At 40.5% G+C, this 13,688-nt stretch overlaps 1 protein-coding gene across 1 annotated transcript in view; it reads left to right on the forward strand.

Moving 5' to 3' along the window:
- Positions 1-13,439, forward strand: part of DGKD (diacylglycerol kinase delta) — a 97,208-nt gene extending 83,769 nt beyond the window's left edge. The window contains exons 23-30 of the mRNA XM_018563950.1: positions 1,944-2,078; positions 3,161-3,327; positions 3,824-3,929; positions 4,552-4,644; positions 4,900-5,019; positions 6,942-7,056; positions 9,423-9,553; positions 12,168-13,439. Coding sequence (XP_018419452.1) covers positions 1,944-2,078; positions 3,161-3,327; positions 3,824-3,929; positions 4,552-4,644; positions 4,900-5,019; positions 6,942-7,056; positions 9,423-9,553; positions 12,168-12,254 — 954 coding nt within the window. The 3' untranslated portion in view covers positions 12,255-13,439. The remainder of the gene's footprint in view (positions 1-1,943; positions 2,079-3,160; positions 3,328-3,823; positions 3,930-4,551; positions 4,645-4,899; positions 5,020-6,941; positions 7,057-9,422; positions 9,554-12,167) is intronic.
- The last annotated feature ends 249 nt before the right edge of the window (positions 13,440-13,688 follow it).

Consider the following 13,688-nt stretch of genomic DNA (forward strand, 5'->3'; position numbering starts at 1 on the left):
GAAAATGTGTCATAGCTTATCCAAGCAAGTTCTAATGAGTGATAGGTTGCACACCGCTAGCTTCGCTGAAAAGTTTATTGTAGCACAAAGGGTACACATCGTCCTACCATGGATCATCTTCAATCTGACATATATTTCACCCAATAATGGGCATTAGTCATAAGTGAAGAGGACCCACGGTGGGACGATGTGTGTTGGGCAGTGTGCGGTGTGCTACAATAAACGTTTCAGCGAAGCTAGCTGAATGAAAGGATTACCACCTATTATCAGGTGCGTCCGCGGGCGAGCAGCACAGAGGGAACCCGCTGGCAGGAAGCAGCCGGAAGGGTCCGAAGGCAAGGTAACAAGGGGGCAATCCAAAGAGGTAGTCGAGGGTAATCCGAGGTCGAGGCAGGCAGCAGAGGGTCAGAAACGATAGGCGGTCCAAGGTCGGTACACGGGAGGTCAGCAGAGGGTACAGGAAACAGGCAACAAGGCACATAGGAGGGGAGCTTTGTATGTCACACCATAAGGTGGAATAACTCAGCAATAAGCCAGAGCTCAGGCCAGGTTTTTATAGCCAGGGGAGTTAGGACTACCCCCGGTCACCGAGGCAACCAGGAGGCTTCCTTCCTCGGGAGCCAATGGTAGGCGAGAGAGATGGAAGGTGTGTACAGGGAACCTCCCCCAGCAAGGCTCACACCTGATGCCTAATGGCGCAGGAGTGCTACACACGTGCCCCCGGGGATGCGCGCGCAGCCTGCGTACCGCGCATGCGCACCCTCCGTGCGACTCGCGCATGCGTACCCGCAACCCGGGCACCAGGAGTTCTGCCAAGCTAAGGGGGAAACCCGTGCCCTGCGCCGTGCCCGTGGCCCCCGAGCAGGGGCAACACCCCCTGCTTCCTGACACCTATGCAGACTCCCTGACACTGAGTGTGGAATTATGTAACTAGAAGAGGATTTTCACACCTCCCATCCTATTCCTGTACAATCCAAATCCGCACATTCCGTGGTGATTGTATTAAGGTGTATGTGCTATCTGTATGGATGTAAATGTGTGTTTCTATCACTCATTAGAACTGAAGAAGTGGCTTGGATGAACCGTAAAATGTTTTCAACATTACAGAACAAGTCCAGTTGAATGTGGCTAACTTCTACTAGCTATACCAGATGTGGATAAATGAGAACCTTCACAAACATATTACCTGGTCCACTTGAAAACAATTCTCTTCATATGCAGCTGGTAATTTAGAGGGAGAGTAACTGTAACCTAGTGCTACTACAAGAGCTCCCTCTCGTGGCTAATCTTCAAAACTCTTTATTTAATAGAATAACAATCATTATGCATTATTACAAACTAATATTTTATGTTAACCTTGCATCAAACTTACCAAAAAAATGTAATACAATACATAAGACATGAACAAATCAGTTATATAACATATATGAGAAATAAGCAGCCTCAGAAATAGGAAACAAAAATGTCAGTGACAAATTAGAAAACCCTTTTTCCGATATAAGACGGTGTCAGTTTTTGAATTTGGGTCTATAATGAATTTAAAACGGAAAAGTCCAGATGGCTTCTGCTGAAGAAATACCAGGGAGGTTTTTTGATATAACTCTGTACATAGTCAGCCATGTGTTAGGTGTCAATGTCAGACCACAGAAATAAGTGTGAACAGATGGAAGCTTTTCTGACACACACACAGCTTTCAAAGGACTGTAGACAAGGGAAAAGCTTATATTAGCAAGGTGGCTTGATTTTGCCAGGCTATAACAATACCAGCCTGTATAGGAAATACCTTTAAGAAAATATAAAATTGGAAACGAATAAAAATGTAAAAGACACATAAAATATTCCTTTTCGACAGACTTTAAAACAACAACCTGAATCTTGTACATGTTGGGAATTAACTCTAGCTTGATATTATATATTACTTTTCTGATTTTAATTTCCTGTAGTGCCGAACGGTGAAAATCACAGTGCTCGGTGATGAAGGGGTCCCTGTGCAAGTGGATGGAGAGGCTTGGATCCAACCACCAGGTTATATCCGTATAGTACACAAGAACAGGACACAGACCCTCACCCGAGACAGGGTAATGTTATCAGTGTCTTTGGATATTACAACAGTGGCAGCGGACAAACGGTTTGCTGCTATGGTATTTTTTTCCTGAATATAGAAAGGTTATTCATACGCCTAAACACATACAGGCCTCAGGACTGTAGAAAGACGTAAAAGGATAGTTTCAGTCACCTTTGCTTTAGGTAAAGTTAAAAAAGGAAATGTAGAAGCTGGTTACTAGGGTCAGCACAGGGTCACTTGTATACAAAGGCAGACCCGCTGAAAGAAAATTGAATATACTTAAAGAGGAAGTTTACCCATATCTTTGAAATGACAACAAATACACCTTTAGAAATGTTTAGTAATGGCAATGTACAAACAGATGCTTATAGATAATTGTAGGCTTTTTATACTTTGCTTGCCTTAGATTTATTTTCCTCCCCATTCTTCTCACAGTGGCTATTTTTTACTGAGGGCAGATTAATATATCTCCCTTCTTGGAACTCTGGCACACGAGACCATGCACATCATCTCAGGGGAGAGAAATGCATTTCCCTGAGATCTCCTGAGATTACAGATGAGATTTCCCAGCATTGCTCTGCTGATGCACGGCTTGGGCACACTAGATTATTAATGCTCAAGAGAACCAGGAAGTGGAAAAACAGTAGTTGTAAGTAAAAGAAGAATATTTTTTTATTTAAATAATGAATGTAAGATGATTTCATATCAGCATGCAGAGCTGTATGCTTATTTGGTTTTTAGTGAAAGGGGATAAAGACCTGCTTTAAATTTCCAGAAGCCTCTATCTTGTATTGCTGCTGCATTTTGACATAGGGCATAGGAGCTGGCAGGAGGAACCACAGCTTTTGTCAGGGAAAACAAGTATTTCACCATCCCAGAGAGTGGAATACTTGCAGTGGTTGGGGATCAGTGAAGCAGTGGTGTTTCAGGAAATGGGACAACCAGAAGGGTAAGTATATTCACTTTTTCTTTTACAGGTATGCTTTTGTATACAAGTGATCTTATGCTACCATGTATAAAGTGCAGATACCTTATGGGTGCCTGCAGATACCTGCCTATAGTGGGACATTCTAATCATTTTATATCTTTTCTTAGGCCTTTGAAAGCACCTTAAAATCCTGGAAAGATAAGCAGAAATGTGATTTGTCAAGACAAGCCACCTCCAATCTCTCTCCTACATCTTTACACCCCGAAGTGCTCTCTGATGAGGAGGCAGCACAGGTGTCACGGTTTGGACAGGCTGCCGGTGCCCTCATTCACTGGTGAGACTTTGCTAGAAGCATGTGAACATTTTCTTTGATTCTTAGCAGTCTGGAAGTACTTTCTTATTGTCGTACACAATGACAAAACATGTATTGCTTTAAAACAATGCAATCCATTTAATGACATATATATAATATGATATATGCCGCGTACAGAACTTGCTTTTTCTTATGTGCATGGCCATTTTAAAAACTATATTTACTTGTACACCAAGATCTATGTGGCAGGCAGTGTGGGCAGGGTGTTGGGTACCATCTAATACTTTATGGTGTCTACTACTCTGGGTACAGTTAATCAGATTTGTACAGTATGTTCATTTATACGGTGCAATACATATATCTACATGCATGCTGTATTATGTGCATTAAAATATAAATACAGACCTTTATTCCAGAGTTGTTTTAATATTTAAATGTTTATTACTGAAAAGGTAAAAAGAACTGCAATGTTTATATATTGTGTGTATATTTATATATTTTTCAATTGTGTTTGCAGCATTAAAGAAATAGCGGTTTCTCATCAAAGCATAGAGCAAGAGCTGGCTCATGCTGTCAATGCAAGCTCAAAGTCTATGGAGAAAGTGTACAACAAGAACTCAGAGGTAATGTCTGTTATGTCTTTATATATGCTTTATAATGGAGGCTAGTTTTGAAAATCAGCGTCCTAGTGACCATTCAAATGTAAATTAGATGGTGCTGATCCAATTACTATTGAAGGGAGAAAAAAAAAATATAGTCCCAGGGGTAGCCACCGCACTCTTTGTAAGGTAAGTGCCCAAGTGCTCATCCACAAAAATATCCATACAAATCCAGTAGCTATAGAGGCAATTACGGGTTTTGGAGTGGATATAAGTCAAAGCATTAGCATTTTATTGTCAATGTTTTGACGGAGCTCAGTCTGTTTTTATCAAGACAGTAAAACAGTGTGTTTGCTGTCACACAGTGCAAGACACTTGAATTATGATGTAAAGATAATCAGGTGTGTGTGTTTTTATATATATATATATATTTATTACTATTATTATTATTTTTTTGTCATTTGCCATTCTGACTGGTACCCTTAAATCTATCACGTTAGAGACTCTTACTCTTCGGTCACACTTCGTGTCTGAGGCAAGCATTCCGAATCGGGTTGTCTCCTGTTATCTAACCCGGTACTGCATACTGTATGTCATATTGTAGATAATTATGTAACAATTCTTAACGTTAATCGTATTGTCACAGGGTTCTAGCTGCAGTGATGTTATGGAAATGGTAACAAATGTCCGAGCATTATTGAATGAGACAGAGCTGCTACTGAAGGGGAGAATGGCATTGGTGAGTAAAGAGAAATGCATAATGTCCCACCATACTAACATTTCTGTTGAAGCGGATGGTATGTTAATTACATTTACATTTTCCTTAGCGTTAATAGTTTTGCTAATGTGTCTACTAAACTGCAATTCATGTATGTACTGTAAAGCATCTTCTTTTATGACAGCATTTTCCATGAACAAAGACCTGCCAATCACTCATGAGTAGAAATGTACAAAATTAGGAAATATTTTAAAATCTCTTGATCCTGCATTTCAGCTCCTGGATCCCCCTCAGAAAGAGCAGCTGACAGAGTCACTCAGTAACACAGAGCAAGAGCTGCGGAACCTGGCAGATGTCCCATGGCTATCTCAGAGTGTTGAGCCTACAGAAGATGAGGTGAGAGTTAATGATATCTGCTCTGTCCCATATTCCAGCCTCTTTCTCAATAAAAGTCTGTATTGAGACGAGAGAGCAAGTGTACCTCTAGCCAAACTATCTCTCTCATTAGAGAGATTTTCCCTCACTTCCTATTTAGGTGACAATGTTGTCACCAGGACAGGAAGTGCAGGAATATCCCCTAGCTAGCAAAAAAGAAAATTAAAACAGGGTTCTAACCATTTTCTACTCTATCCAAAACATAAAAAAGTTCTGACTAGAGAAACTTTTTAATACATTGCAGTCAAAACTAAAAACTAAATGTTAAAGTAAAAGGTTAAGCTGTTCATTTTCCATCCAGAGAGTCCTGTGTTGAACCTGTCTACCCACTGTCTTTAGTTTGCAATCTAGTGATCCTGGAAAACAGCTGCTGATGATAATGGAACTCTCTTCTGGTACTAAAACATTTCTAAGAGCCACTAATGAGATTCCAATTTGCTTTGTATGTTTGATGAGTGAGTATTGATACAGGAAGCCAAAAAACAGAGGCGTTCCTGTTGACCCTGTGTTAGAGGTGTATGCTTATTTTTCAGGGCATTACACATTAGCATTGGTATCTCATTGAATGCTTTATCTTGCTATCTAAATTGGCCTATTTACATAAACAAATCATCCAGAACCTTAAAGCTGACAGTGGGGTTCCCCCATTTGCAAAGGCTAAATGCTTGTTTTAGTAAGGTATCGGGGAAGAATAACTTTTTACTTGCGTAACTCCTCGCTCCAGCAGGCTCCACCTTTCATGCAAGTGGTCCCCGAAGCCTCTTCTTTTTCCCTCTCTGGCCAGCCACCACAGGTGAGACATCACCATGTACAATGCAGGACAAAAAGTCCTGCATTGTAAGTGAGAACACAGAGGGCTAGCCTACAACTCAGAGCATCAGAGTAAAGAGGTGGCTGGGTAGTGAGGAATAAGGTAAGTAAAAGTTATTTTTTTCTATCGTTTATTGAGGGACACAGCTCTGAAGAATTCTGAGAAGTAGGTCTATGCTGCTGCCTCTAGGAAAAATGGGCACTTGGCAAAAAAATTAAAAGCCTGCCACTTTAAGGTCATAACCCTTCCCAGCTTACACCTACCAGTTTTGCTTAGTGTCCTCAGAAGGATGGATGTGTCCTTCTCTTCTGCTTTATTATCTTAGTTTATTTTATAGGGCCAATAATGAGGGTTTTATATTTATAGGGCCAATATTTACAGATATCTCTAAACTGATGACCTGTGCCTGATGGGATGCCATATTTTGTCTCCATTTCACGGACGCACACAATTTTTAACATGGGCATGTTGGATATCTGTTTACTTGTGATAACCTCAGCTTTTATATTTTACAAAAACAATGGGTAATATATTGTGGGGCACTAAAATAAAGTTAAGTACATTTTTTTTAAACACAATTTTGGGGTTTAATAACGTGGATTACAACGTGTGCAAAATATGCAAAAAAAGGCCCTGGCAGCGAAAGGGTTAAAACATTGTGTCATGCTTCCTAATTCAGCATTCAGGAACTGGCTTAGGGAAGAAGCTCATTTTTTTTTAGTTTTATTCATGGTGTAAATATAGAAATTCGTTTTTTTTTTTGTCATTTATTTGTAGGTTTATAACGTCATCAACTAAGTTTATACACAGTTCAGAATGTATAACCGATATGAGCATAGCACATGACCTTGTAACTATTAAATGCAGAAAAATGTTCTGAAGAATCTTTCATGACAGCGTTTTCTTCTGTTAAACATTGTGCATCCATTGGTCTCGTCAGATTATACTTTCAGCACCTGACAGCAAAAAATATTTTGGGTGTATTGGTTCCTGGCATGCCGGATCTGCGTAGCATTTCATGTGGATACTCCGTGATCCTTATCTTTACAGATGTGCTGTTGTTTGTGTACAGGGCGCTCTGGATTTCTCCAAGTTAAGACGTAGCAGTCGGTTTAATCTGGTCAACAAATTCAAAAAGGAGAAGAATACCAAGAACAAAGAGACCCGGAGCAGCACCGGGCCACCTGGTAAATGACGCCATTTAGCTATGCAGCTAGAGGAGAGTTTACAAGCAGGCAGAGGCAGACAGACTGTGCCATATGCCTTGAATCAAGAGTCTACAGCATTCGTGGTGTCTGTATTGGAGAAATGCACGTGTACATACTCAAGAGTTTTATACAAACATTGTACATAGAAGGCTGATACATTACATCACATATAAATGTAACAGGTGCTTATTTAAATGTAAAACCATATGAGAGAATACAAAAGAAAAGCATAAACTAATAACTTGGCCTGATTTAGGAAACCACAAAGGCAAGATGTAGCATTACAAACAACCAACAAGATTTCAGATGTAATTGTTACACATTTAACAGTTAAAAAACCGAGGGGAGGGTGAGGTTTATCCTTAAGGTGCCTGTAGACATAGTATCAATAGGATCAATTAGAGTTGAGTCGGATAATAATTGTATGTTTGTGGGCATTTCCAGGACCTCTCCTGGTTGACCCCTGTTGATGGAGGGGGAATTGATTGGCTGGGTTGGATTAATGTGGAAGATTGCTAATATTTATACATGAGATAAGTCTACTTCAGGAATGTCTTTCTGCTCTCCCTTATTCTTGGGGAATAAACAGGTATGCTTGGACAAGCCATGCATTTCTGTAGAATTAGATTTTGGTATGAAGATTTTTTGTCAGTTGGACAGTCTCTGGACAGAACCCTGTGGCTTTTAGTTGATATACCTTTGGTCAGAAATGCTGCTTTGGTCAGCTTTTAGCGTAGTTTTATCAGAAAGTCCCCAGTCTATGAATTATGCAGGAGATTGTTGAAAATTATGTTTGAAATTGTCAGTCTGAAGAGATTAAAACTGCAAGATTTAAAACACTCCAGGATGCCTTAATACCGTTAAAGCTTCGTAAGCATTGTGACCATTTTGAGCACCACTTGTGATGGCCAGGCAATGCAAAACTTCTATAGGAGGCGATAACAGGTGCTGGGAGTGCTCATTAATGGGAATAGAATGCTGTTGGTAAATCATTGTATGAAGGGTGCAGGTTGTTCATTTTTCTGTGAGCAGAAGGAAATGAGACTTTATTATACATGCACCCCCAATTTAATCATGAATGGAGGATCCCATCAACATGATAAAGCAGTAGAAGATGAGTTGTTGTCTCACAGCCATCAGTCTAAAGGTGCCCATACACTGTACGATTCTCGTACGAGAATCGCGGGAAATCCCGCGATCGTACGAGAATCGTACAGTGTATGGAAGGCGTGCGACCGTTTCTACTGTACGGTCGCACATCTTCCATCGAACAAGCAGGCTGGAAAACCCGCCGGAAATCGTATGATTCTCGGCGAGTGAGTGGCCTGCTGGTTCGACAACTAACGAACGGGCCGGTGTGCGCACGCGCACACTGCCCGTTTGCCGTCCTTGCAAGCCCGCCCCTCATTGCAGTCATCGCAAGCCAGCCCCTCAAGGGGGCGGGCTTGCGATGATCGCAAGTACAATCTGCCTGTCCAAGATGGGCAGATCGTACGTTTTTTTAAGTACTTTACAACCATTGCAAGACTAAGGTCTTGCGATGGTTGTAAAGTGTATGGCCACCTTTAGAGAGACATCTGTTCAGCTATGGGCAGTCCTAAAACCTCTTCTTCATGGATCCCCAACAGACAGAGTATTGAGTTATCTTGTAAATTGTGATGTGAATCTCTTCAGATGAGAGACCTTATCATTACAATTTGCAGGATCTTCTTTCTGTGGAGAACATGGGGCAGCACTCTGGTGCTATGTACCCCCATACTCTGCTGCATGTGAATTTTAAATACTGAGTGAAAGTTAACTGTTACATTGTTACAAGAAAAACTGTAACTGATTAAATGAACATTTTTCATGAGTCTCAAAGAGTTTAACAATTACGAATTGACTGTTACAGTCCTGTAATAGGAGCTAATAGCCAGTCAAGGACACATTCTAAGCCAAACCAGCTCCAAGTTTATCAGTTTTGTTTACAACATGCCTTTGTTGTAGGGATCCAAAACTGCTGCCTATATTGTTCCTTCTAGAAATATCTAAGTATTGTTATTTCTATAGAGTTGATCAGTCGTACAAGTCTAATTTCTTGAAGCTTTTAACTTTTGTTTACCTGTAGCTGAAAACTGTAAAGATATTGAAAGGTGTTATTGCTGCCCTAATGCTCACAAAGAAATGATAAAAATGTCTTTGTGTCTCTGAAAATCAGTGTGGTACAGTCAGATCGATTCTATTCTGTCTGTCATTCCTGTTATATAATTGGTGCCTCTGCTCTGGACTGTGGGTGATCTTTGCCTTGGGAAGTGGTGTCTCTATGCTTTGGGGTTTGGTTTCTTATATGGGTGTCTTTCTGGCAGCTCATCTTTGGGGAACGGAAGAGGTTTCTCTTTGGTTGGAGCGTCTTAGTCTGTCTGAGTACAAGGAGGTCTTTACTCGCCATGACATCCGAGGCTGTGAGCTCCTCCACCTAGAGCGCCGAGACCTCAAGGTATCTCTCACAGATGTCTCTGCTCTGACTTATCTTATGCACCCTGTATTTATGCCTAATGCCCATCCCTTGTTCTGTATCCATTCATTGTCTTTTGTGCTTGTCTCTAACCAATCATTGCATGCCATATCTGTCTAATGCATATGTTCTTCTGTTATAGCCTTCATGCAATACTATCCACCCAGCAGTCTTTACCAGCAAATCATATATTACAGGCCCTGTAGTGTTATCTCCTGTGTAGCTTGTATTCTGTCCTACTATATCCGATACGGCCAGCTACTTCATACCCAGTTGTCTTTACTGTCATATATTACATGGACCATATTACAAACATACCCATATCCAAATAGATTTCTTTACCTGTATTCAATACAGTATGTCCTAAAGATTAACTCAAGGCAGATATAAAAACAGCGTTTTACTCCAGTTATGGATTCCTTAAAGAAAATCTATGGACCCATGCTTATGTAGACTGAACCCGGATTGTACAACTTTAGATTTACTAAGAATGATGTAGTGGAAGGAAAATAAGTGTCTACATTATTGGATACAAAGTAAATGGATTGTGTAGATAAACCCTCATAGGACATAGTTGCTGGAATAGTTAAACAGATTGTGCATTTCAGTTGCAACATGTATGGGAGCTTTTTACGGTTGGCTTTTCCACATCTAGAACTTTGCACAATATTAAAAATGTCCTATGCGGCAAGCATCTTTCTATCTGGATTACTATAACCTGCAGCTATCCATAACTGCCAGCATTTGTTATCAAATACCTATATACTATATTCCACAATAATGTGCCCTGAACCACAAACATCCCAACCCCCCTTCCCTACCTGTACCAAATCTCTGTATAAGCTGCATCCAGCCATAATATACCCTAAATGACCAACATCTCCTTCCCCAAATCTGTGTTTACACTGCATCCATCCATAGCATATCCTATATGTTCAACATAGTCTTCCCCAACTGTCTATATATATTGCATCCATAATATACTCTGTGCTGCCAACACGTGTTGCATGTGTTTCAGCTTTGATTTCTCATCCATTATTGGACTTGTTTCATACAAACCAATGTTTTATCTTTCTTAATCAAACTGTAATGGCGTTTGTCAGCTTCATTTTCTTTGTTTATATTGTGTTGGTTTTTTTTTTGTAATGTTTACAAGCTTTTAACTGTTGGATTTAATGTTTTTTATTGTTTTACAAAAGCTTTTTTCTTTTTACAAATGAACATTCAATACAGGGTACACCCAGGACATGGCTTTTGCAGAGCATTCTGGACTTTCAAAAGAGAGAGCCCAGCAGTAGCTGCTTCCTATGTGACTGTCACTGCCTAAAAGAATATCAATGAACAGAGCAGACAGGGTTGGGGAGTAGTGATGAGTCTTTCCTTTGAATCATTCAGCTGTGTGGTTTTTTTTTTTACCCTCAAAATTGGATAAGGTTAGCATTGTAAACAAGCCTAACTATTAACATATTTGGCTGCAAATAGTAAATCTGAACTATTCATAGGCAGTTTATAAAAATGTGCTAAATATTTTTATAAATGTTATACACAAAAACACTATACATTACCTTTCAATGTATAAGATGGTTAATCTGTGCACTTGAATTTTCAGGTACAATGGTAGTATACATGAGAGGTGGTTCTTTTCTTGTCATCCCTCTTCAGAACAATTGCAAACTTAAATCTAAACAGAGAATTGCCCTTCTCAAGTCCAGGCTAATGAAGCCAACGCCTTTTACACTGTGTTCTAAATGTGTCTAAGGCTGGTCAAAATGCATTTCATTGCTTTAGCAGCTTAGGTCTTCTACCAACCCACTTCTGCAGTTTAGTTTTATTCTTGCCTAGTCCAGAGGCCCCTCCGTCCCAACATGGGCTCCTACTAGAAAGCAGAGTCTATGATAATCATATCTGTTTAACTAAACACATCTTTGGACACATTAATAGGAAGAACAGTAGACAGCCCATAGGCTTAGCTAGTGCAATGGCAGTGGAATTACCGTAAAAGAGAAGCCCATCTTTTTTTGGTTATAACTATTTTTTGTCACCGGAGTACATTTACTAATGTACTCCTGTGACCCAAAGGCAGCCGATAGAGGATTAATGCCCACTATCGGCTGATAGGGCAGAGCTGTGCCATGATTGGGAGGAGTCCAACAATATTGTCGGGATCCACCCTGGCTGCCTAAAGGACAACTAGCTCTGCCTCTCTGTGCACGACATAGAGCCAGCTACGTCCACCCTCTCCCCGGCCTGTAGCTCCAGCTAACATTTTGAAGAGCAGAGAGTGGAGATTGGTATCCTTATGGGGGCAGTGACTGAGAGCTGAATAATCAGTGACGGGATTGGTTAGCTCTCGGTCTTAGAGCCAGGTTTTTAAATTAGATGCACTTTGATTTTAAAACACATCAAGGCACAGTAAAATATTTGCAATATTATACAAGTATTAATGCTTAAATGTAGGTAATTGCTTACAGCATTTGAAATAATTGGCTTGTCTGTGCTTTGATTCTCCTAACTTGACTGTCTGCAGTGTGGCCTCTTATCAAGGATTTTGACTACAAAGTATAGGCAATGGCTTCTTTTTTTGTTTGATCTGCAGGAGTTGGGTGTGACAAAAGTGGGCCACATGAAGAGAATCCTCCACGGCATCCGGGAGTTGAGCCCCCCTCCTGTCAGTGCGGATTAGGATCTGTCTTCACATCCTGTGTGGCCCAGTCTGGGTGACCAGTGGTGCTTCTTTACAGCACATGCCATTTCTAGGTTTTACTGCAGCATAGCGCTTTCTAAGAACAGCTAATCTCAGCACTGCGTCATGGTGAGCAGTAATATAGAGGCCTTTGTTTTAGTTGGCATTCTATCAAATGTGCCCCTAGACAGCAGCCAATCGCAATTATGCCCTGGGGATTCTGTAGCCAACCACAGAAAATACGTGTCCAGGGTATAAATGGCTCAAGGGCTTTAGTGAGCTTTTGCCTACATAAGACGTGCTGGATGCTATGAAAGGCAGTTCTTTTTTTTTATAAATACCACAAAAGCCAATGGTGACTGAAGTAATTTTATTTCCATGTACAGTATATGCTACCTCGTGTGGCTTGGGACAGACACTGTGCTGTTAGTGGAACGTCAGCAGAGTAAAAACAATCAACATTTTTGGAGCAAATGCTCATCCTCTGTACTCTGTCCTTTGCCTATACACCTGAAGATGTAGGTAATTGATTTTGGCCTGTAACCATATCCTCACCAATGTATTGAACTTGTAAGATGACTGTGGAGTTTTGTAGTTTGTGTTAATATGAATGCTGTTTTCTCAGGCTCTGTGTAAATCGTATGGTGTGCAAATGGCATCCCGGATGTGGTGTACAAATAATTTTATTAGTTGTTGCTTTGGACTTTTGTAAATTCCAGCTGTGAGTTGAGAATATTGCAACAGCCCACTCTGGTCTATGATCAAAAGATTGTTTACATTTCTCTAGGTACATTTATATAGCAGGAAACAACCTCTGCTCTGTTATTTGCTGTCCATTGATGACAGTGACAGCTTTGTCCGGAAGATACAATGAAGGACCGTTTCCTGAAACTGTGTTTGGTTTGTGGTTGGAGGAGTCTGCATCCATTGCTCGTTTTCTTCAGCCACTGTTACCTTGTTAATCCCGGGCAGGTCCCTTCCCTTTGCTTACCTTTATCCGTGAGGGACACATGAAACAACTCTGAGATCCTCAGGTAAAGGCTGACAATCCCTCCCCTGGTGTATTTATTGTCCCGTGCCTTACTGCAGTCCCTGTGCCTTTTTAAAAGTGATGTTAATGCCTGTAAATAGCAGTGTTGTAAAATATGGCTTCTGTTCTAACAGTAAAATATGTCTTAATAATGATGCCTGTCTGGTTTATTGACTCTCTTTTTATATAGTGTTCCTTTAACTGTATATATGAAATGTAACACAGTAGTGAATACACACTAGTAACCTGAAGATATGTAAAATGCCCTATACATTATCTCCTTGTATTCCATTAGCTGTGGTGCTAAATGTTTTGGAAAACCTATTTGGAAGTATATGTGTAGAATAGAACATGTTCAGAAAGGGGAGGAGGTCTTCAGAGAAAAATTGGGGGTTTGGATTCTC

This window comes from Nanorana parkeri, unplaced genomic scaffold (assembly GCF_000935625.1).
Source record: "Nanorana parkeri isolate BGI_ZX_2015 unplaced genomic scaffold, ASM93562v1 scaffold712, whole genome shotgun sequence".
Lineage (NCBI taxonomy): Eukaryota > Metazoa > Chordata > Amphibia > Anura > Dicroglossidae > Nanorana > Nanorana parkeri.